The 23,154-nt window shown below is 40.2% G+C and overlaps 1 protein-coding gene across 8 annotated transcripts in view; it reads right to left on the bottom strand.

The window, feature by feature from the left end:
* The window catches only part of MATN2 (matrilin 2), a 72,167-nt gene that overhangs the window by 23,099 nt on the left and 25,914 nt on the right, over positions 1–23,154 (bottom strand). For 5 of the 8 annotated variants that reach the window (XM_072999164.2, XM_078393606.1, XM_072999165.2 and 2 more), the window contains exons 6-12: positions 14,592–14,714; positions 11,937–12,059; positions 10,570–10,692; positions 6,383–6,505; positions 3,950–4,072; positions 3,670–3,792; positions 2,422–2,544 (exon numbers count right to left, since the gene is read on the bottom strand). In XM_072999164.2, the coding sequence (XP_072855265.2) occupies positions 2,422–2,544; positions 3,670–3,792; positions 3,950–4,072; positions 6,383–6,505; positions 10,570–10,692; positions 11,937–12,059; positions 14,592–14,714 (861 nt within the window). Of the gene's footprint in view, positions 1–2,421; positions 2,545–3,669; positions 3,793–3,949; positions 4,073–6,382; positions 6,506–10,569; positions 10,693–11,936; positions 12,060–14,591; positions 14,715–16,044; positions 16,200–23,154 lie in introns of those variants that run through there. The other 3 variants (XM_078393607.1, XM_072999169.2, XM_072999167.2) reach the window with 3 other exon arrangements.

The following is a 23,154-nucleotide window of genomic DNA, read 5'->3' as shown; positions in this document are numbered from 1 at the left end:
GGTTCGAGTGGAGTGGTGGTAGAATGGACACATCCAAGCACCCTGTCCACATCCTCAGGTCTCAACAACTGGAACTTATCCATTAATACTTGACCTGAGCACGGCACACTGGACACATCCTCTGATTCTGCAGTAACGGTAGAGTCCAACCCACTGTGAATCTGAGCAATTTTTACCTCAAAATGAATGAGCTGATGAGCAGTCTGGGACCTCCACCGGATTTCCCAGTTGAAGAAGATCCCGGACCACTGTGAAGGACAGGAGGCTAGTGCGCCGTCCTCAAACAAAAATATACAGGAGGGGATGTTTGGATGTGTGGAAGGAGTGCTTAAAGAGATAGAGGAAGAAGGAGTGAGAGAGAAGATGTTAGAAGTATGTCTGGCAGAAGACAAGGAGGAGGGTAAAGGGGAGGTGCAAGATTTGATCGTGTGGGAGGAGGTTATAAAAGAGTGAAATGATGCACGGGTGTTTAGAGTGGAAACAGACCAGATGCAGAGACATACTGGGGATTGCACGGTTCAAACAGAGGGGAATGAAGCTACTTCTAATAAGGTCTGTGATTTGTCAAAGGATTTTCCAAACCTGAAGACCGGTGGAGGATTGCTCCCAGATCCAGGCATACCAAGGCAGGAGGGCAAGGGGGCTAGACCACTAGAATGGACGGTGGTGGTCTATTTCCGAAACCAAGGTGGAGTGAGGAAGGTGATTTGTCCTAGTCCCTCTTTCAACAATCCATCTCTAGAAGGGGATGGGCGAGACACCCCTGTGGCGGGACAGCATGCGTGGTAAGCAGTACCCCCTTGAGGGTGATAACAGGTCGTGAGTGCTTTGGTCCAGCCCCAATGTGAGGAGTGACCTGTTCACACCAGAAGCGAGGGTCTTGAGTTACAAGACTCTACCCGAATTGAGTTGTTTTGATCCATTTGATCTAGTTGAACCCGAAGTTGATGTAAATAAAGTTGAACCTGTTGGATTTTTTTAAACCGCCTCCATCTCTTATTCCTGCCAAAATGAGGGAACTGTCACCAGCTTTTGAAGAACCTGATCACAACCACCCAAAACAGCTCTGCTGGACAACATTCTGAGGAAGCAATACGGCTGGAGAAATATTGCTGTTTCGCCAGCCATATTGCCAAAAAATAGGCCCAATAATGGGCTCTAAGTCATGTTCAATTGGACTCCCAGTGGGATTTCCTCCACCTGCCCTCCAGCTGTCTCCCCTCTCACTTCGTCGACTGCAGTTCAGAAGTATACCAAGGAGCTGTCTGAGCTCTGCGTGCAGAGAGAGGGCGCTTAGGTGCAATCGTGTCAACCACCCGGGTCATCTCCCTATTCTATAGGGCGACCTGAGCTTCGACAGAGCGCTGACAATATCAGATGGATAATTACCCCAGAGCATTCAGGAAACCATCCAGATCCATTAGTGTCCAAGGGTGGATCATCTTAATAGATCCCCCACCATTGCAGAGGGCAGAAGAAGCTAATAGACTAAACTTGACCAGGAAGTGGTCTGACCATGACAACGGGGTCACAACCAGCCCCTCCACATGCAAACCACCATCTTCCAGTCCTGTTGAGAAAACCAGGTCCAAGGTATGGCCCGTCTCATGTGTCAGGCCTCACATTAAGATAGCCCCATGGTTGTTATGGTGGCCATGACGTCCTGAGCCACCCCAGTCAAGGCAGCCTTGGCATGGATGTTGAGGTCCCCCAGCACCAACAGCCTGGGAGTCCTCAACACCAGGTCCAAGACTACCTCCATGAGCTCAGGCAGGGAGACCTGGTACACAGCAGGGTGGACGGTACACCAACAGAATTCCCAATCCGTCTTGTAAGCCCAACACACAATACAGGCCCTCAAGACCTCCTCTCAAAGGGATAGGAAGACTGGTCAAGCAGACAGAACTCCTATAGACTATAGCAATTCCCCCTCCCCGACCCTCCGAGCAACATTGGTGCTGGAGTGAGTACCCAAGCGGACACAGCTGGGAGAGGGGGACACCCTTCTCCTCTCCTACCCAGGTCTCAGAAATTCATGCCAGGTCAGCACCCTCATCCAGAATTACATCATGGAAGAGGGCAGTCTTATTTTGTACTGACCTGGCGTTCATCAACAACACCATTTGGCTTGAGGGTTTGATGATATGGTCACCTGATACCATCTGGTTTGTCGTAGGGCAAGAAGAGGGGATAGATGTAAGACATCTAACTACTCTTCTCCTACGTGGGCATGTTCTACCCCCCCCCCACCATTCCTTCCTCTACCTAGCACCACCTCCTGTTCCCTCAAATCCACTGTGGGTAGAGACGTACGTAACCTGGATGCCAATTGATAATCACAATAAAAACTAGCTAATGTTGACATTACTTACAGTACCTATGTTATACAATGCACAAGTTAGGAAGGAAAATTAAGCTTACGTTTACAGGTTTTCCCATCACTTTGTAACACAAATCCTTCGGTGCACTGGCAAGAGTATGATGTTTCCCTATTCACACATAATTGTTCGCAGCCATGGTCATTCAGCAAACAATAGTCCACTCCTGGAGAGGGAAGGACATACATTTTATTAAATGATTCTTCCGTGTAACATGAGACCAATTCAAACAGTTGAACAGGGCTTTCTTCTAACCTATCCCTACCCACAGGGGCTTATAGTCATAAAAAAGAGAAGGGAATTTTTTTCTCCCACCCCAGTACAGTGGTACCTCGACTTACGAACTTAATCCGCATTGGAATAGCATTCGTACGTTGAAAAGTTCATAGGTTGAAGCTCCATTTTCCATTGAAATGCATGGGAACAGGATTAATCCGTTCCAGCATTTCAAAAATAATAATAATACCAAAAATCCAAATCAAAATACAACAGAGCAAGTCCCACGCTAGGACTGTATATATATATCAAAAACAAAACAACACAACACAGCAGAGAAACATAACCCCCCAGTCCAAAACCACCCTCCAAAACCACCCAGAACAGTTTTTTAAAAAGGACTTACATGTCCGAAGCCTCCCGGCGCTCCACTGCCTCCGCCATGGCTGGGGGTGAGCGGCAAAGCGCCCGGCCAGCTCAAGCCTCCCGGCGTTCTGTTGCCTCCACCACGGCCGGGGGCAAGCGACCAAGTGCCCAGCCAGCTCAAGCCTCCCGGCACTGGGTGACCGCTGCCTCCGATCGTGGTGGGGGGGGATCCCCCTGGAGGTCTCCCAGGGCTTCCCCACCACCATTGGAGACCTCCTCGGGGTCCGATCGTGGCAGTAGGGGAGGAATTTTAAATTTCCCGCCCTTTTCCATGGGCGCGATCGGACCACCTAGGAGGTCTCCCAGGGCTTCCCCACCACCATCAGAGGCCTAACCATTGGGGCGAAAGAGCAGCCTCTTCGCCACCAATGGTTTGAATGGAGTGAAAAAAGGCAGGGGAAATTTGAATTTCCCGCCCTGTTCCCCTGCCTTTTTTCGTTCGTAGGTCCAGGCTCCATTCGCAAGTCAATGCAAACTTTTGCAAATGGAGCCGTTCATAGGGCAAAATGTTCATAGGTAGGGACGTTGGTAAGTCAAGGTACCACTGTAACAATCAGACCTGATCCTACTTAGGTTCTGAAATCAGACAAAATCAAATGTCCTAAGGGTGGTGTGTTGTTATGCAGTCTGACTTCAGGGCTTTACTTACTTCGGCAGCTTTTCCCATCCTCCCTCAGTAGGAATCCTTCATAGCAGCTACAAACATAGGAACTGTCAGCATTGATGCAAAGTTGCTCACATCCATGCTCCACAGTGTTACAGACGTCTCTCCCTGAAAACAGCCAATTCATTTCTATTAACACAGATTTAAAATTTTTTAATTCAGTTTGATGCAGAGATGTAGTTACTTGCAGTACTAGCTAATGCTGACATTACTTACAGTATCTATGTTATAAAATGCACAAGTTAAGAAGGAAAATTAAACTTACGTTTACACGTTTTCCCATCGCTTTGTAACACAAATCCTTCAGTGCACTGGCAAGAGTATGATGTTTCCCTATTCACACATAATTGTTCGCAGCCATGGTCATTCAGCAAACAATAATCCACTCCTAGAGAGGGAAGGACATACATTCTATTAAACGATTCTTCGTGTAACATGAGACCAATTCAAACAGTTGAACAGGGCTTTCTTCTAACCTATCCCTACCCACAGGGGCTCATAGTCCTAAAAAAGAGAAGGGATATTAATGAGAATACAGAGAGTTTCTAAATAGTTATTATAATTTAGACATCTTTGTGTAAGTATGTTATTCATAAAATGGAAATAAAAAACCTTATTTTTCCTCGTGTAACACTTTCTATTTTCTTTAGGAAAAAAGGGGTAATTTAATGCCATACGGAGAATTAAATTTTATGTTATTTTAAATGCAGAGAATAATTATCAGTTTCTTTGCTGTTGATTTAAACAGTTATAATTTAGTTTGAACATAATGCAAAAGAATATTTTAACATAACATCATTGTGCAAGCCTGAGCAAAGCTTTGAGCTTGGATTAGTTACTTTTCCAGAGTAAAACTCTAGAAATTGTAGTCTTAAAAAGCAATATTTCAAGGGTTCTGAAACCATGATTGAGTTTCACTGACCTCTTTGTTTGTTTGGAAATAGGTTGGAAACAGAAATATTGGTTTAAAATGTCTACTTGACTGCCTAACAAGTGGATTTCAAACACAATTCCTGGCTCATAAAAACAACAACCAAAAATCAGAAAAATTGCTACTGAATCATGTTTTAATCCTTCTCAAAGCTTTGCTAGAATAAGAGAATGGAAGGCTCGAGACTGGGGCTAAATTTGGACTATCAAAAAGAAGTGCATGTACTGTTAAACGACGGCTTAGCATGGCATGCAAAGTGTCTTTTCACGGCAGTCAAAGAATAGAACTGGTGAGATTTTTTTAAGCAGCTCAGCAGGAAACTTGAAGCTGAATAGGGCTTGTTTCTCAATAATGAATGAAACATGTTGGCACATTAAAGGAAAATCCAGGAGGAATAACCATAAGATCAGAGCTTAACAAACAGAAGTCTAGCAGTAAATGTACAAATTTAGAGCTCTTCATGGAAATCGCAAGTGCTGCTTGGAGGAAAATGAAACACAGAATAAATAAACATTTTCCTACTACTCAGGAAAAAGCTATTTCCATTTGTAGGTTAATAAAAACTATTATAGCAAGACAGTTGCTTTTCAGCTGTGTATGAATTCAGATAGACACGTTGGGATCAATTCAAATAACTAGCACTAAAATATTCTGCCTCTTAAACTGAATATACAGTAAACCCACATTAAGCTTAATTTTTCCATTCCGCTACAGATGAATATGTTAATTTTAGCAACTCAGCTGCTGAGTTGTAATGAATGATTAAAATGTACCAGGAGGAACATTGTATATTAGACAGTATATTTGTAGTAGCCTTTATCCAATATCAGTAGCAGCATAATGGCTGATCCCAGATAACAGCTTGGCAATTGCTGATGTGGAAATAGTCATATTGTACATCCCACAACCAATGAGACTGGTTGTCGGCTCCAGCAGGGAAGATTGTATGGTATAGTGTCCGGTGTAAAAGAAGGCATGCAGGCTACTAACCAGTACCCAGAATAAAGATCCTATTACTCCAATATGGAGAGACCTGACCTACTTCCTAATTGTTTTCTGTGCTGAATTCCATCTGTTTGGTTCAGCCTTTCAACCCCTGACATACTCATAGAGTCCTGGCTATATAAAGGACATCTATTGTGTTATATGTACCACAGATGGCTTGTCACCAGGGCAGGGGATGCACCCTCCTAAAATGTGGGGTAAGATACCCCACCCCAGTCCACAAGATAGCCCAATACATGATGTATGCTAAAATCTATAGGAGAAGTCCACTTACTGACACCATTACACACAAAGTCTCACCTGATAGACTAACAGCAGAAGGCTTGTTCCTATGTTTTTCCCAAACTGGGAGTGCATTGCAGAGTTGCTCTTGTTGCTTTTAGGAAGGTATCAAGGGACATGTCTTTAATGGGACCTTTAAATTGTTGTGGTGTTTTTATTTCTTTTTATTTATTTTTTTAATTTCTTCTAATCTGTCTAACTGCTAATCACCCCGAGTGCTATATTCAGATAAAGAGATAGGATGGAAATGCACTAATTTGAAAATTAAATAATTTACACTGGGGACTGTGAAATTTGATTTCTCTTCATTTGCCCAGTATACTCCAACTGTCTTCTTTACCTATGACTGCGGCAGAGTGCACCTTATAGCCTTGACCATTTGCAGATATTACTCAATAGCACACAACAACTCAACCCATTTTGGCTCTTTTTGTTGTTGTTGTTGTTTAATTTACACAATAACTTAAACAAGAGACTTACGTGAACAAGTCTTCAGATCGTCATTAATGATGAATCCTTCAGAACACTGGCAAACATAGGACTCTCCAGTGTTTAGGCACAGTTGCTCACACCCATGGTTGGACTCAGTGCAGTGGTCTATTCCTGATTTATTATATGTTAACAGTAGGAGAAAAAGCATTGGAATATTTTCAAGGACTAATACAAAGTCTCAATGTTACATCAACCTGATTAACCTCTTTGAACCCGACAAGAACAATAAGCAGTTATAGTTCATCTTTCATTTTTGAAGAAGACCATTTCTCATCAGAGGCACCACTTAGGGGGCAAAGAAGTGAATGGTTAAGATGGAGCAGTAGCATACTGATGGACATGTAGGCGACTAACTAGCCCAGTACAAGCTCAGAAGATACAGAGACAAAGGGGGCAAATTAGCTGATGTTGGGCTTGTTGGGCTGTTGAGATATGCTTGCTTTATCTTTTCTCTCTCCCTTTGTCCAGCCTTGATTCACCGATTACTGCTGGTCACTTTATCCTACGCTTACAGCTACAGTATTTGCCTCCACAGTTAACTATGCTTTTACATTGGAGTAGGCAACATGTTGCCCACGGGCTGCATTAGGCCTTCAAGGGCCTGAATATAGTATGTACCCAACACACCATACAACCATCAAAATATTTTAAAATAACTATGGGCTCAAAAAGTGCCTTTATGCCCTTCTGGGGCATGAAGGGCAATTTTGTCATGTTTCGAGTGTCACCCAGCATTCTTCACTACCATATACTCCAAACTACTGTATCTAATTTCACTCACTCACTCACTCACTCACTCACTCACTCACTCACTCACTCACTCATTCATTGCTACTAGAGAGTGTGATGGTTTTTTCCAGTTTTAAAATAACCAGTTCTTGTAAGAAAAATGTTTTTGTGATGGGGGTTGTTAGAATAGCCCTCCAAGTTTCAAAGGTGGCCATGAATAACTCCCCAGACCTCTGGAGATTGTCTAGCCTGCTCCACACTCATGAATGCATTGTGTATTTGCCAAACGAGAAAGATAGTTTATGGATATAATAAAGTGGTTTCTCATCCACAAAAGATTATGCTATATTAAATCAACCAACCAACCAACCAACCAACCAACCAACCAACCAACCAACCAACCAACCAACCAACCAACCAACCAACCAACCAACCAACCAACCAACCAACCAACCAACCAACCAACCAACCAACCAACCAACCTACCTACCTACCTACCTACCTACCTACCTACCTACCTACCTACCTACCTACCTACCTACCTACCTACCTACCTACCTACCTACCTACCTATTGAGATAGAGATAGATACTGTATAGATATAGAGATATATAGATAGAGATATATAGATATAGATATATTTGAGATTCCACAATTTTTATTTTTGTTTTGTGCTAAAACATACTCAATAAAGTCACCAAACATGGCTTCTGTGGTGAAATCCTCCATTAAACTTGGGTTTGACTAATTATGTATTTAGGATAAATACAGTTCCCAACAGAAGAGAAAGAACACAAGATTCTTGTGCAACAGAGATTCAATAAAGCTTGAAGTCTGGAGATGCTCATGAAAAAGAACAACTAGGAGATGCAGCTGGCATATGCTTTCATAAATGTACATGTCTCTATAAATTGGCTCAGCAAGTACAGAGCAAAGAACTTTTTTGGAAAAATAAATCCAACTAGATCCAAAAGGGATGGGGGAAGAAAGTAGGGAAAACACATCAGCCATCTCATTAACCTTTTGCTACTTAATAGTTTTTAGATTTTTATGGTCTCAGAGCCATTCCAAATAGATGGACAATTTCTACATGATTCTTCCAGACTATTCCTGGGGATAAGAAGAGAATGGAGAAGAGAAGCAATGTGCACTCTCTGTCCATGATTTCTGTGACTGTAGTAGAAGTAAGGAACATAGGATCATTGCACAAAGATGCCATACACTGAGCCAGATTGTTGGACCATCTAATATTGTGAACATTGGCTAGCAGTGGCTTTTCAGAGTTTCAGGCAGGATTTTTTCTTAGCCCTACCTAGAGATCTCTGCCATTCCTTGGCCAGTGGCCTCCCATCCAAATACTCACTAGTCCTGACACTCCTTACCTTTACAAACCAGAACTGATCAGGCAGTATGGTGGCATTAGGTTGTTCATTTACATGAACCAAACCCTGAGGCAAACCAGCTAGGACATCAGCTGAACTGTTAGTGGATCTCTTGCATGTTTCTAATGTTAGATATAGTTTAAAGAAGCTGATTTTACTTGGGCACCAGTAATCTGAGAGTGTGTGGAGTTTTAAATCTTTCCCTGCATTAATTGAAGTGCTCTCCTCAAATAGAAGGATTACTAGACCACAAATAAACCTGTTTTTATTTTGCAGGGCATTAATAGCTTGAGGCTGGAGAAGGATTCAGAGGAAGAAAACTAGGAAAAAGGATAAAGATTCCTCCCTGAATGTTAGAGCCCCAAATCATGCCCCAAACAATTTTTAAAAAAACTGGGAGTTGCAATGTCATATCCCTCATACAATGGGATGCTTGTCCCATGGTTGTTGTTATGTACCATCAAGTCTAATTTGATTTATAGCAATCCTAATTATCAAAGGTATGGAGCATATTTAAGGAATAATTTTACCATTCTCTCTCTCTCTCTCTCTCTCTCTCTCTCACACACACACACACACACACACACACACACACACACACACACGGGTTCCCATGGCCTAGCAGGGATTTGAACACAGATTTCCTGAGTTCTGCTCTGACATTCTGTCCACTGCATACACCAGTTCTTCACTTGTGCCATTACCAAGATAAGAACCAGCCACGCTCTGGAACCTGCAATTATGCAGCATAATTCTGTCACGTCAGAGCAGTTGTTCTGTTTGTTCTGAGGAGGAAAGAGACCCCTTAGAAATGGGGAAAAGCTGTGCCAGCTAAATTAAGCATAGCAGCAAGGTTATAGACTTTTGTGACATGCAAAGCAAAACCAAAGTAGCACTGCTTGCAGGTTGGAGCAGCATAATAACAGCTAAAATTCACCCTTCTGTAAGGAAAAACACACACACTAATAACAGAACTAAATAAACTTATACCTGAGAAAAAGAGAATGAGAAAAATATACGAGGTGGGGGAAATTGACTCATTTAGATGTATTCCACAACTCTTTTTTAAAAAAAAAGTGGTGTAAAATATGCAACTACTTTCCCCTACAAACTCTCCTTCCAAACACTATAATGTTGGTTGTAACCTGACAATTTTTGGGATTTCTTTCAAAGTGGACACTGTACATAGTCACAAGCGTTGTTGGCTGAAGCTTTTTGCTCCCTGTAGCAAATTCCAGTTGGTTCACTCTGTATTTTTCTAAAAATTCACTCATTACAGAGATCTCAAAAACAGCTATGCAAGGGAAAATGTGAAAAGGCATGTGTGGTGAGGCAAAAAGAAAAAAAAGAGGACCTTCTCTGTGGCTGCTCCCAAGCTACGGAACTCTTTTCCAAGGAAGCATAAGCTGGCCACCTGCCCATAGTTTTTCCACTAGAAGTCAAAGATATTATATTTACAGATGTCTTCGGCCACTAACCAACTAATCAAGACCTTTTGATGGTGGCTATTGTTCTTTTCTTTAAATGTTTTAAATTGTATTAACTTAGTGCTCTATTTAATATTGGTATAATGCTGTAAAGATTGTATATTATATCTGTTTATAAATTCCTGTTGTGAGCCAGTTTGGGTCCTCGAAGCAAGAAAGCAGTATATAAATTAAACTAATAAAGCTGTAAGTCAAGGGTGGCTTTTATACCAACAGTGCTCAAGGAATATAATTGTGAAGGCCTCTAAACAATATAAAAACAGTTAAGAACATCCAATTAGAGAATGTTATTAAGAAGATTCCCAATAGTTTTACTTATCATGCATACTTTTAAAGATAGAAACCTAAACCATGTCCAGTAATAAGCTGTTTTTCTTTTAAAAACACTGCAGCAAGTTTTTTTAAATCTGTTGGATGAACAAATATACTGCCACCATTCCCTCAGTTAAAGCTAACTCTTGCTGGTAATAAAAAGCACATATTTATAAATACTAGAATATCTCTAGTAGAAGTCAGTTCACTACAGAACTTAATCCAATATACACATTTACTCCTCCAGTATATCCAATATACTCACTTCTGCAAGTTTTACCATCACGGTTTAGGGCATATCCACTTCGACACCTGCATGTATAAGAGTCTTCAGTGTTAACACATTGATGTTCACAGCCATGTTTTCCCATAGCACAGACATTTATTTCTGTGGGGAGAAAAGACAGACAAGCACACATCAGGTAAAAGTGAAGAAAAGTTTTAAAATATTAATTAAAAATCAGTACTAGAGCCATTTCAATTTCACCTTCCAATTTGTCTCAACCCATTCATAGCAAAATAAAAGAATGTAAGGCTTCACATTTCTGAACACAGTTCCACTTGTGTAAGGAGAACAAGGCCCCTAAAACTTTTGGGCTCCTACTTCTAATGTCTGCTTACTATAAATCTGATGCATGTATGATATCATTAGCTAGAGTACTTTATTCATATTGGAAGGGTCACCCAGTGACAGTATATCACTCCAGTGATATACAGTGTCATAGACCACCCCAGGCACTAACTGGAATTCTATTGGTATTTGCTTATGTTTTGTCCAGTTTGCTGCAGCTAATTACATCTAATTTGCAATGTCCGTGGGCACATCTCAATTGTATAATCAAGCACATGACCAAACATGTGACCAGGCCTTGCCCTGGCACCTTCTCTATTAGCCACAATTAATCATGGAAATTTTCAAAAACCTTATGTGAACACCAATAGTATTCTGGTTACTGTGCTCGAGAAAACTAAGATGGGCACTACGCATTTGGCTGCCAAAGATCTAATAGACTGAAGTCTGTCTGAACTACGGAGGGGCTTCATCTATTCTGCAGAACTCCCGTTTATATACTAGTGGCTCTTCACACTGCATTGCTCACATCATTTGTAGTAACATGCCAAGATAACAGGGCCCTGAAAAACTCTTTGTATCAGTTGCCATCCATTTGATAAACACTATCATGTTAAATCACATAATTCTAATCCAGCCAAGTGTTGATCACCAAAAGCCAATGCAATTTTTATAAAATTACACAGTGCTCTGGAAAGAGGTTTAGGCTTGGGTTTTCAAAGAACTTCAAATAAAAGTAGCTTAACAAATATGGGGCTGTTGCCTAGGATGCAGAGAGGCGAATGAGGAAGTTTTCTCAGGTTTGTGAAATCTAACTTCAAAGGAATCCTATGCTTGATGCACAGGTAGTACTCAACATAACATAAACATGGGTATTTCTATATTGAGGGAACTGGTTGGCTGATCCGAGGGATTATAATGAGACAAAAAGAAAGCAGTCTCTCAGGCATCTAATGTTATAACTGAAAAGGCAAAAGAACAGCATAATTGAAAAAATGCTGTGACACTGAGGTTGAAAAGTAAAAGCAGAGGAACTTACTATACACTTTAGGACAACATACTTTTGCAAGTTCTCTTATCTGGATTAAGAGTAAATCCTTGCTGGCATCGGCAGAAATAGGATTCATCAGTATTTACACACTCCTGCTGACAGCCATGGTTTTGTAAAGCACAGTAGTCTGGTCCTGAAGATTGGAAAAATGTTTTTAAAAGGATAAGAGTAGCAAGTATAGAAAGTGAGCAGATTGTAATCTTTATTTATTTATTTATTTAATTTATATCCCGCCTATCTGGTCGGGTCAGGACCACTCTAACAATTAGCTCAATGCAAGTTAGAATCTTTTGCCTCATGGAACTTTGCTTGAAAAATTGAAAGCAAAGCATTCTCTTGTCACAGAATTATGAAAACACATATTGCTTTAAGAATCCCTAAAAGTATGAGAATCAAGTATAAACATTCATATTACTACAGTATTATTCAGGAGTGATGCTGACAACTGATTTAATAATCTTTCCTAACACAGTTGCCAATTACATTCGATGTGTTAGGGAGACTGACTGATTTCTCTCAACAGCTGGTTTTCTGAATAGCTAAAGCCAGAAACCTAGCTCATAATTATAGATGTGATGTTCTTTCCTGGATATGTAGTAGGTGAGGCTGGTGCTGCTGTGTGTGGATTAACTGGTATGAAAAAAGTAGCAGTACTGCCACAAGTCTTCTTAGTATCCTGCTGTAGCCAAATCGCACAATATGCCTGCTTTTATAGCCTCGGGCATGTCGTGAGAATGGCTGACAGTCGGATTCCAAAAGATCTCCTGTATGGAGAATTAGTGCAGGGAAAGTGCCCCAGAGGGAGACCACAGCTGCGATACAAGGACATCTGCAAGCGGGATCTGAAGGCCTTAGGAATGGACCTCAACAGATGGGAAACCTTGACGTCTGAGCATTCAGCCTGGAGGCAGGCGGTGCATCATGGTCTCTCCCAATTTGAAAAAACACTTGTACAGCAGGCTGAGGCAATGAGCCAGTCACGAAAGCAGCTAAATCAGGGAGCTGGACAGGGGACAGATTGTATTTGTCTTCAGAGTTGTCACTCTCGAATTGGCCTTCTCAGCCACACTAGATGTTGTTCCAAGACCTCTATTCAGAGCATGTTACCATAGTCTTGAGACTGAAGGATGCCTACATAGCCTTGTATCCTGTCTCTTATAAGGAGCATTGATAGAATGCACTTCTGCTACATTCCTTCTGTACTGTTCTTTTCAATGCATGTATTTGTTTAGTATTTTATCAAACATATAATCTGCTTAGAGTCTCTTTTTTTGTAAACACATAATGCTTTACCCAGACGTACAGTAGTCCTTCAACTTAACAGGAGTTTTCTACTGATGGCGAGAGGGCATCAGTATAAAGTAGCAGCATGGTAGCATAGTGCTGACAACAGAGGGCATCATTACAGGGGAACTGTTCCCCAGTGAACAGTCAGTAAACATTCTGAGCACTCTGGTCTCTTTTAGCATTTTAGGATGCTGGGTATCTGGAGATATGTGGTATCTTTTGTGGCTTTGAATTTTTCCCTCTGACTTCGTCCAACTTCTGTGTTTGGAAATAAATGAAAATATTGCAGAATACCAATAGGTCTCAAGTGATCTCTGTCAAAGGAACCCAAATTTAGATCAGTGCTGTACTCCTGGAACTTCTCACTGCCCAGATAAGCACAACAGCCCATTTATTAAAATTGTGTCTTGCCAGACCAGGCAAAAAATAAATCCAGCTCAGCACTTCATCTCCAGCGCTTCCTAGAAATATAACTGAGGGAAATTCACAAATAGGTCATGATGGGGAAAAAAACCTCAATACCCATTTAGACTATGGTAAATAGAAACTTATAGCATTTGAAAATTGAGAGTCATATTTTGGCAACCAGGCCTAAATGTTTTTTTAAATTTCTATTTCATTTGCTCACTCACTCACTCACTCATTTACTCGTTCATTCAAGGCAATTGTAGCCTACCTTTAAATAAAATATCTAAAGCAGATTATTCAAGTTAAAAAACATTTTTTACAACTACAACAGGAATTGACCTAGTATCTTTTGTACACAGTACAGAAAATACAATAACAAGGAGTCTAAAAATATATTTAAAACAGTATATATATTTTTTAAAAAAGTAATAAAGTTATTTTGCTATGCCTTTTTATTGCCTTCTCAACATTTAAATGATAATACCCTTTTATTTGAATTTTTAAAATGTGTGACAAATTGGGCAAAGCAGAACACTTCTGCTAGAGGAGGACAGTTCTTGGATCCAATATGCACTTTGATGTTAGTGGGATACATAAGTGCACCCCAGTTGATTACATTAAGGTATATCCCTTACATATTTTAGATATATCCAAAAAAAGTAATATGTTCGTGCAACAAATATGTGCTCTCTTTCCATTGTATCACATGGTTACATATATCAGAAAGCATAAGCTGCCTTGCACCACCAACACATCTAGGCATTTTTTTTTGTCTACTCTGGCTGAAAACAGGTCTTCAAGAAGTCTTTCCTAGCATCATCTACTGAGATCTTTTTCACTGGAGATTTCAGGGACTGAGTTGGGATCTTTTGTACATAAAATATGATATTGTACAATTTGTTACGAGTTTCAAGGGCCCTTCTTTACACATGACAGATGAAGGAACAAAACAAAGATGCAGATAACTTACGTCTGCAGGTTTTTTTATCTGGATTAAGAATGAAACCTTTCCGACACTGACAGTAATAGGAGTTTTCAGTATTAATACACTTGTGTTGACATCCCTGGTTATTCAAAGCACAGTGGTCCACAACTGAAAAACACAGATGAACAAACCCAGACATATTTTCTTATGTATAGATGTTGTAACTGAATGCACAAAGCATTGGCATTATCTAAAGGTAAAGGTTCCCCTTGACAATTTTTGTCCAGTCGTGTTCGACTCTAGGGGGCGGTGCTCATCCCTGTTTCCAAGCCATAGAGCCAGCCTTTTGTCCGAAGACAATCTTCTGTGGTCACATGGGCAGTGCGACTTAGACACGTAACGCTGTTACCTTCCCACCAAGGTGGTCCCTATTTATCTACTTGCATTTGCATGCTTTCCAACCGCTAGGTTGGCGGGAGATGGGCAAGCCACGGGCGCTCACTCCATTGCGTGGATTCGATCTTAGGACTGCTGGTCTTCTGACCCTGCAGCACAGGCTTCTGCGGTTTAGCCCACAGCGCCACCACGTCCCATTGGCATTATCTAAAAGCACTGGCAATATCTAAAGTCTGAGCTTTGGATGAAAGAAACAGACACTTTGCATTTAAAAAAATAATGAAGTACTATAACTGTGTTCGATTTGGATTTATGTGCCACTCAAAGGGCCCAGCACGTAGCTGAACTGACCCACCCGTTATTCTAACTATAATGCTAGCCAATATAGATCTTTTCTAAGACAAATAATCACATAATGGTTTTGGGCTCAGCACTGTACCTGAATCGTGGGAAAGCATATAGTGTCTTCAGGAAAGGGAAGAATTTTACTCATTCCAGAAGCAGATAGATTTAGTGGGTAACTCTGTGAACCACACAATGTAATATATGCAAATTCCTATCAGCTGTAAATGAATCATCACAGAGAACGGAAGCACTTTTGGAGTAGAGAGAATGGGAAAATAAAAATAATGCTTCCATTGCCTGGAATAAGTGTTGCTTTAACGAACCCTTAGGTCTTACAGAGCATGCAGCTATAGAACTATATGCTACTGAGTCTGGTGGTAGCAAACCTGTTATTACCCATTCTGACTCGGAGCGCTACTGCAGTCAATGAGGTGTTCCATTCCTTCAGTATCATAATATAGCCAAAATAAATGGTCACTGATTGGTCTGGTTAAATATTAAAATTCCCCTTTATCACTGCACGGAACAAATTACAGTTTAAAAGATACCTAAGATGTTACTTCTAGAAGAAATTTAGGGTGGCCCATGTTGTGGGTATGGAGAAATATTTACCAGCCAGCTCCTTTGGTGAACAGTAATTTAATTAGAAAATTAGTTTGTTCTCACCACCTTATGCCTCACATGGGCCACTAACCAAAATGGTACAGTATTGCAATAAGTACTTCCTCTCTTCCCTGTAATATGTAGGATCACTTACCCAAGAGTTGTAACATCATTGTGTATTTTTCCATTCCCATGAGTACTGTACAAGCCAGTGATGAAAGAGATATTGGAATAATGAACCACCACTTTTCAACATTTGGGAGTCTCCACTTTACTTCATATTTCCCCAGTAATTCTACTAATTCTCCCCATGAAAATGTTAGCAGTGTACCAGAAAAGTACTAATGTAAACTTTCCAATTTACAGAGGGGTGGGTCTGGAAAGAAGACTGGGGAAAAAAAACCCCAAGCACCACAGAGAAGAAATTCAGGCCCCGGACAGAACTCTCTTTGAGTTGTTGCCCCACCCAAACAAATTTATCAGTTGATAACACAGTGTGATGTTATTCTTATCTCAACTTATTGCCCTCAACCAATCACTGTACCACACTACAACATCTGCAGGCATTTCTGAGAACAGACTTTCTATTAGGTACTGGCAGCTTGGGTGGTGGTAACCTCAAGAACTGTTCAGAAATTCAAGGTGGCTTACTACCTGCAACATTCCCTCTTCCGAAGTTTACATCTTTAACCCCAGGTCAGGGTAGAATATGAACAACCAGACACGACTGTACTCGTGGGATCTGGAAGTATAGCAGCTTCATCTTTCCTCACTGTCTCAAGAGCCTTTAAAGGAATGAGCAACCATCTCCAGTTGGGATCTGGCAGCTGTACAGTAAAGCCATTTGTGTACTGGAAAAACGAGCTTTGTCCATCTGTTCTGCCAAGCTGGTGATGTAAACCCTGTATAGCATGGCTTATTAGTTCACACTTATTTGTTTACATGTTATATTTTTTTTCACCCTATTCTTCTTCCAAGGAGCTCAGAGAGACATATATGCTATTTCACCCACACTTTATTCTTAATAATAACCCTGTGGGGTGAATTAGGCAGAGGCAGAACAAAGAGCCAGCATGAACAAGAGGCTCTGACAGCAGTTTTGAACCTGGATCATGACAACTTGTAAATGTCTTAAAAGAATAAGAACAGATAAAAGCACATTTAACTTAATGTGGTAGCATCAGGTAAACGAACCTGTAAAGAGAAAAATTAAAAGTTATAATTTATTTGTCTTATTATTCCTCTGCTTTCTCTTATTCATGTTTGACTACAAACTTACTCAGGCAGCCTGATTACGAGAACTTGCTTTGTCAGTAACAATTAACATCAAATATTCGTTATATTTGATGGGATTAGTGGAAGTTGTGCTCTGTGAGACTCCCAGGGTAAGTGATCCCATAGTTCACCTGGACGTGCTTAGCTAGCAACATTCATTAATTTGCACAGTTAAACATCAGCTGTTTCTCACCTGTATGTCAACAACAGTGTAAGCAACATTTTCCATATTAGGCAACTGTTTGCATACTGCTGCTAATTGGTAATTTTAAGGAAACCTCCTTTCTTATTGATAAGAAAGGGCACAAAGGTTTTTTTAAAAACTATGTTAGGAGGGCATACTCCTTTGTCTTTGACTTGGTATACCTTTACCTGGTAAAATAAACAGTTCAGTATACCTTATCTCATATACTATGTTTGTTTGACTCCACCCTTCATCATGGGAATGAACCTTCAGCGTTAATTTGGCCGCAACACAACTCCACCATAAAAGCGATTAAAATCGAGTAAAGACATAAAACTATAATCAACAAAAGATACAGTTAACAACACAGAGTATCTTAGATATCATATGCAGTCTAAAGGAGAAGTGTTACCATAAATTCTGTAAATACAAACATGGTATATCTGCCATTATCCACATGGATAGCTGATACTGTATTTCTCATCAAAAGCCTTCAATATATCATAAGGCAAAGCTAGTTAACAGTTAATGAAACCTTGTTCAGAATATTCAGAATGTTTTAATTGTTTAGTTTCCTCCACATATTTTGAATAAATGAAGCAAAACTGTACTTAGTATGTCTATGGGGCTTGTGGCATATTTTACAGTTATTTTAAACAAAAGCTACAAACAAAAATGTTTCTTAAAATATCAATTGCAGTAATTACACCAGTAACATTTTCCTTTTTACCCATGAAAATTGTGTGTCCTCTGTCCAAATCTTTCCTATCACTGCCAACTAAGCCATTATGAAGTAGTGTTAGATACTGTTACATTTCTTTTTACACTTCTAAATTCTTACTTTTACGTAATTTTTAAAAGTGTCAGTTTGTTTGGACTAATGCATTAGTCCCATAATCCCACAACTATAAGTCTGTCACAGTCTGGGCAGCCTTGGGAGAACTGACCAAATACACTGCATCAGGCAAGCAAAGATTGTAATCTTTCACATTATGGGAGTTTCTGCTTACACTGACTTAGAGTAATTGGTTGGAATCCAGACAATGCAGGCTTTCCATCATGTAGGATGTGTAATCTCTTTCCTGGCAAAAGCCTCATTCTTTCCAGGCTGAAGACTGTCATATGGAACGTTTATTGAAAATTAAAGTAATCATCAGCTTTCCCTTTTAAAAATCAAGCACACATGAGGCAAAATATTAACACTAATATACACAAACCACAGCACAGTAGAGGGTATGATCCACTGACTGCTTATAGTAATGATGTCCCAATCAAGGGTAAAAAGCATTTCAGAGTTATGAGTTCAGTAATGTGATGATTTGTGTTTTTATGAGATATTAGAATGGGTTTTGTAGTCATTTAATATTGTCTTGACAGCATCCATCTTGATTTAAAGTCTGCTCTGTAGTAGGAAAGTTTTTCATGCTGTTTCAGAGAAGCTTCGCTCTATGGTTATCTCGTTGCTAAGATGGGTAGAGAGCAGAGACTTTCGTAGTCAAAATAATTCTGCCACAAAACATAACAACTCTCAAGCTCTCATGAGAAAGTTAGGTGGGACAACAAGACCCAGGAGGGGGTGTTCCTTATGAAGAATTCTGGGAAGAAGAAGGAAGTTGGTAAGAGGTTGGAAAAAGATGGAGTTGGACTGAGAAAGGTCAGACACGTGCTTTTTCCCATAATGGATTATAACTTTGCTATGGACTATTTTTCCTACCATAGACTGATGGAAGTTAACTGGATTTCATCTAGCGTCAGCCTGTGAAGGCCCAAGACACGTGAGATGGACTGTGTTATGCTTTTTATTAGTTAGCATAATTCCATTTCTTTATTTTTATAGCTGGAGTGGGAAGGGGGGTGTTCCGTTTGTCTTGATATGAAAATGTACCTACTGAACTATTTTACCATCAACTGAAACCTTTTCTAAAGCAATTATTTTCAATAAAGCAGTAATGATTTGATCTGCATGCATTGGTTCTTGTACAGACTAGCTGAATGTCTAATTGGCCATGTGTGTTTGCTACCAAAGATTTAGAGCCAGATTATTCTGAGTATAACTCATGGATTTGTCTGTGTGTGTTGCTTTCTTAATAAAGGAGATTGGCTTTTGAGGAAGAAGTGTTAGACAGGACCTTGCTGAGACCTAAGGGCTCTGCTCAGCAGTCAGAGGTTTGTCTGGACTTCGGACTCATCCCAGTCTCCGGCACCCCCATAAATCTCTTTGGAGATAAGGGGCTGCTTACAAGTAATACTTATTGTTTAAAAACAAACATTTTGCCTTATATTTTAGAACTCAAAATCATTTAACAGCAACACTGTCCACATCTTGGTTTCCTCTCATTTAACATCCCATGTCAACTAATGACAGCAAAAGAGAAGCAGGAGTAGAAATTTTAAAAATCTACAGATTTTTAAACAATGTTCCACCAGGAATTGATAAATTAGTATTCATTTGCTTAATATAATGCAACTTCCTCTTCTTTTCCTCCGTTTAATCCGTTCAAGATAAATCATCGCTATCCAAAATCATCGCTATACGGGGCAAAAAACTCCATAGGAATGCATTAAACCCTGTTTAATGCGTTCCTATGGGGGATAAACTCACCGCTAAGCGGAAATCCTCCATACGGCCGCCATTTTCGCCGCCTCAGTAAGCGAGGAAACCGCGCAAAAATGCTGTGGGCGGTCATTTTTTCTTCCGGTGGCCATTCTGGAACCACCGATCAGCTGTTTTGTAAACATCGCAATGCGAAGATCGGTAAGCGAAACGCTTACCGATCATCGCAATGCGATGTTTAGCCATTCTAAACATCGCAATGCGATCGCTTTTGCAATCGCAACATCCGCATCGCTATGCGGATTCGTTGTTAAACAGGGTGCTCGTTATGCGAGGCACCACTTTATTTCCATGATCTCATAAACATTGCATAATCTCTGAGCATATTTTCATATTCCAAGTGTTGGTTACCAATGTATACCTTGAAGACTATTTCAGGTAGCCTGCAAGACCAGGCTGGGCCCCATCTTTACTGTCCTTCCACAAGCGGGTGAAAACCTTTTTCTTCAGGCAAGCTTTCCCTGAGTGACTGGTTGCTGAGGGTTTTTTAAATGGACTGATGTATTCTACTTTGAATGTGTTTTGCTGTTGCTTACATTCTTCAGTACAGTTATGCCCCACTTGACAACAATAATCCGTTCCATTAAAATCGCTGTAGAGCGAAATCATTGTCAAGGAGGGAAAAAACCCATTGAAACGCATTAAAAACCGGTTAATGCATTCCAATGGGCGAAGATCCTCCATAGAGCGGACATTTTCCGGTGCCTGTAAAGCGAAAAATCAGTCCTGAAAACAGCGGGGAGTCATCTTACACAACGGGCGGCCATTTCGAAACCTGACGATTAGCTGTTTTTAGATCGTTGTAATGTGAAGAATCGGTTCCCGACGCAGGGAACCGATCGTCATAAAACGAAAATCGCCCTTTGAAACATCGTTTTGCGATTGCAATAGTGATCACAAAAACATAGACATGAAGCGATTTCAGCGCCAAACGGGGTAATCAAGCGGGGCACCACTGTATAGTATTCATCTGATCCTTTTAGTATTGTATACTCACTGTTGTTAGCTTAAATACTGTATTTTAGTTGTTGTAAGCCACCTTGGATCCTTTTTAAGGAGAAAGGTAGGTTAAAAAAATTTAAATAAATGAAATGAAATGAAAAGGCAATATGTACACATGTCCTACATCTGCTATTTTTGTTATCAAAATGATGTGGGTGAAATGGCTGCATTTCTTTTCTTTTTGCTGTTTTTTATTTCTGTTCTGTAAAGACCTGGAGGGGGGGATGTGATGGGGCTGTGAGTTAAACCACAGAAGCCTCTGTGCTGCAAGGTTGGAAGACCAGCATTCGTAAAATCGAATCCACGTGACGGAGTGAGCTCTGGTCACTTGTCCCAGCTCCTGCCAACCTAGCAGTTCGAAAGCATATAAAAATATGAGTAGATAAATAGCTATCACCACAGTGGGAAGGTAACAGCGTTCTGTGTCTAGTCGCGCTGGTCATGTGACCACGGAAATTGTCTACAGACATACCCTGGCTCTATGGCTTGAAAACGGGGATGAGCACCACGCCCTAGAGTCGGACACGACTGGACTAAATGTCAAGGAGAACCTTCACCTTTACCTAAAGAACTGGAAAGATAGCAGCATGCATACATATTTGACAAACTATCTTCTATGGTATGGTCCATATCACAAGCACAATTTAGTGTAGGGCTATAAGTAACAAATACAAGACCATCATTTCTTTAACATTTCAATAAAATATTTCTCACTGAGTTCATGTTTAGTGAAGTGATTAGCATATCAGACAAAAAATAGCAAGGCCTGGGTTTAAATCTTCACTTGACCATGAAGCTCACTGGGTGACTTTGGACATTCACTATGCTATTTGCTAGATTTTCTTCACATGTGGTGGGACATAAATTGCATGCACATAGGTGCTGCATTGATTGAATTTCTCCATAGCCACAGAAAAATTGTCTTGTATCCAAGTAACCCTCTTTTGCTTGATTATTCTTTGATTTTTCTATTTTGCTTCAGAGTTTATTAAGTGACTTCCAGATGGTCCAGAAAGAATCTTGTTCTGTTGGAAGACACTCTTCAGCATTCATCCATTCGGCAAGGTGTGATGTTTTTGTTCTCTATAGGTTTAACCTAGCCTCTTCTGGTCTAACACTTCGAGCTTGAGATATGTGCAGAAAGGTTTTCCTCAATTTTAGCTGTTGGCTAAGGAGTGGGTGTCCATTAAGTGTGTTGCACTCCACTGGTAAAGCACACAAAGAGGACAACAATAAAAGAGAACCATTTTTCTTTCAAACCTTTCCAGAAATTTTCCACTGTACCAATATTCAAGCAGCACATAAATACAATAGCACTCTGCCACCATACAGACAAATTTGTATCTGTAAGTGGGCTACAACAGACAGCATACATATCGACATATAAGATTTTTTTGATCTTATACACACACACACACACACAAACAAACACGTAATGCAGTAATGTTATTTCAGTTTCATCCAGTGTACTATTTTGCATCAGTATTAATTGAAAAAACATTAAGTTAGATGTATGTTAATTTTTTGCTGCTCTACAGCACTGGTTCTTAACCTTTGTTACTCAGATGTTTTTGGACTGCAACTCCCAGAAGCATTCACCATCAGCTGTGCTGGCTGGGGCTTCTGGGAGTTGCAGTTCAAAAACACCTGAGTAACAAAGGTTAAGAACCACTGCCAGAATCAATTATCAATTGTCTCAATAATTTCAGTACCGCTGTGGGTTGATTTCACTATGATTTACTGTTTGTTCAGAGGAGCAAAATGAATATATTCAGGCACAGTTAATAGTAGGCCTTTGAAAATAGGTAAAATTTGGCCTCGAAACTTTATCTGGCACATTTATTCACCAGCAGAGAAAAGACGTATTGTATATAAATAGAAAAGAACCATTTTTCCTTCAGATCTTTCCAACAGACCTTTCCAACACTAGTCTGATCCAAGTGTCAGAGTCATGTCATATACATCTAATACTTCAACATTATCATCAGTTTCTTCGTTTGAAACAGATAATGTTAACAAAAACATTTTTTCTGCATTGTAGCAGTTGATGCCATGCAGCAAATTACACGTTAGCTAAAAATAATAGAAACAGAGGGGACATTCTTAACCAATATTGCCAGTATTCACGTATAAAAGTTCCCTCTCCCCTGCTGGACATAAGTACATATTCCAGACGATCTTTCTGGAGT

Source organism: Pogona vitticeps, chromosome 4 (assembly GCF_051106095.1).
Source record: "Pogona vitticeps strain Pit_001003342236 chromosome 4, PviZW2.1, whole genome shotgun sequence".
Lineage (NCBI taxonomy): Eukaryota > Metazoa > Chordata > Lepidosauria > Squamata > Agamidae > Pogona > Pogona vitticeps.
This window is presented reverse-complemented; position numbering and strand designations above follow the sequence as displayed.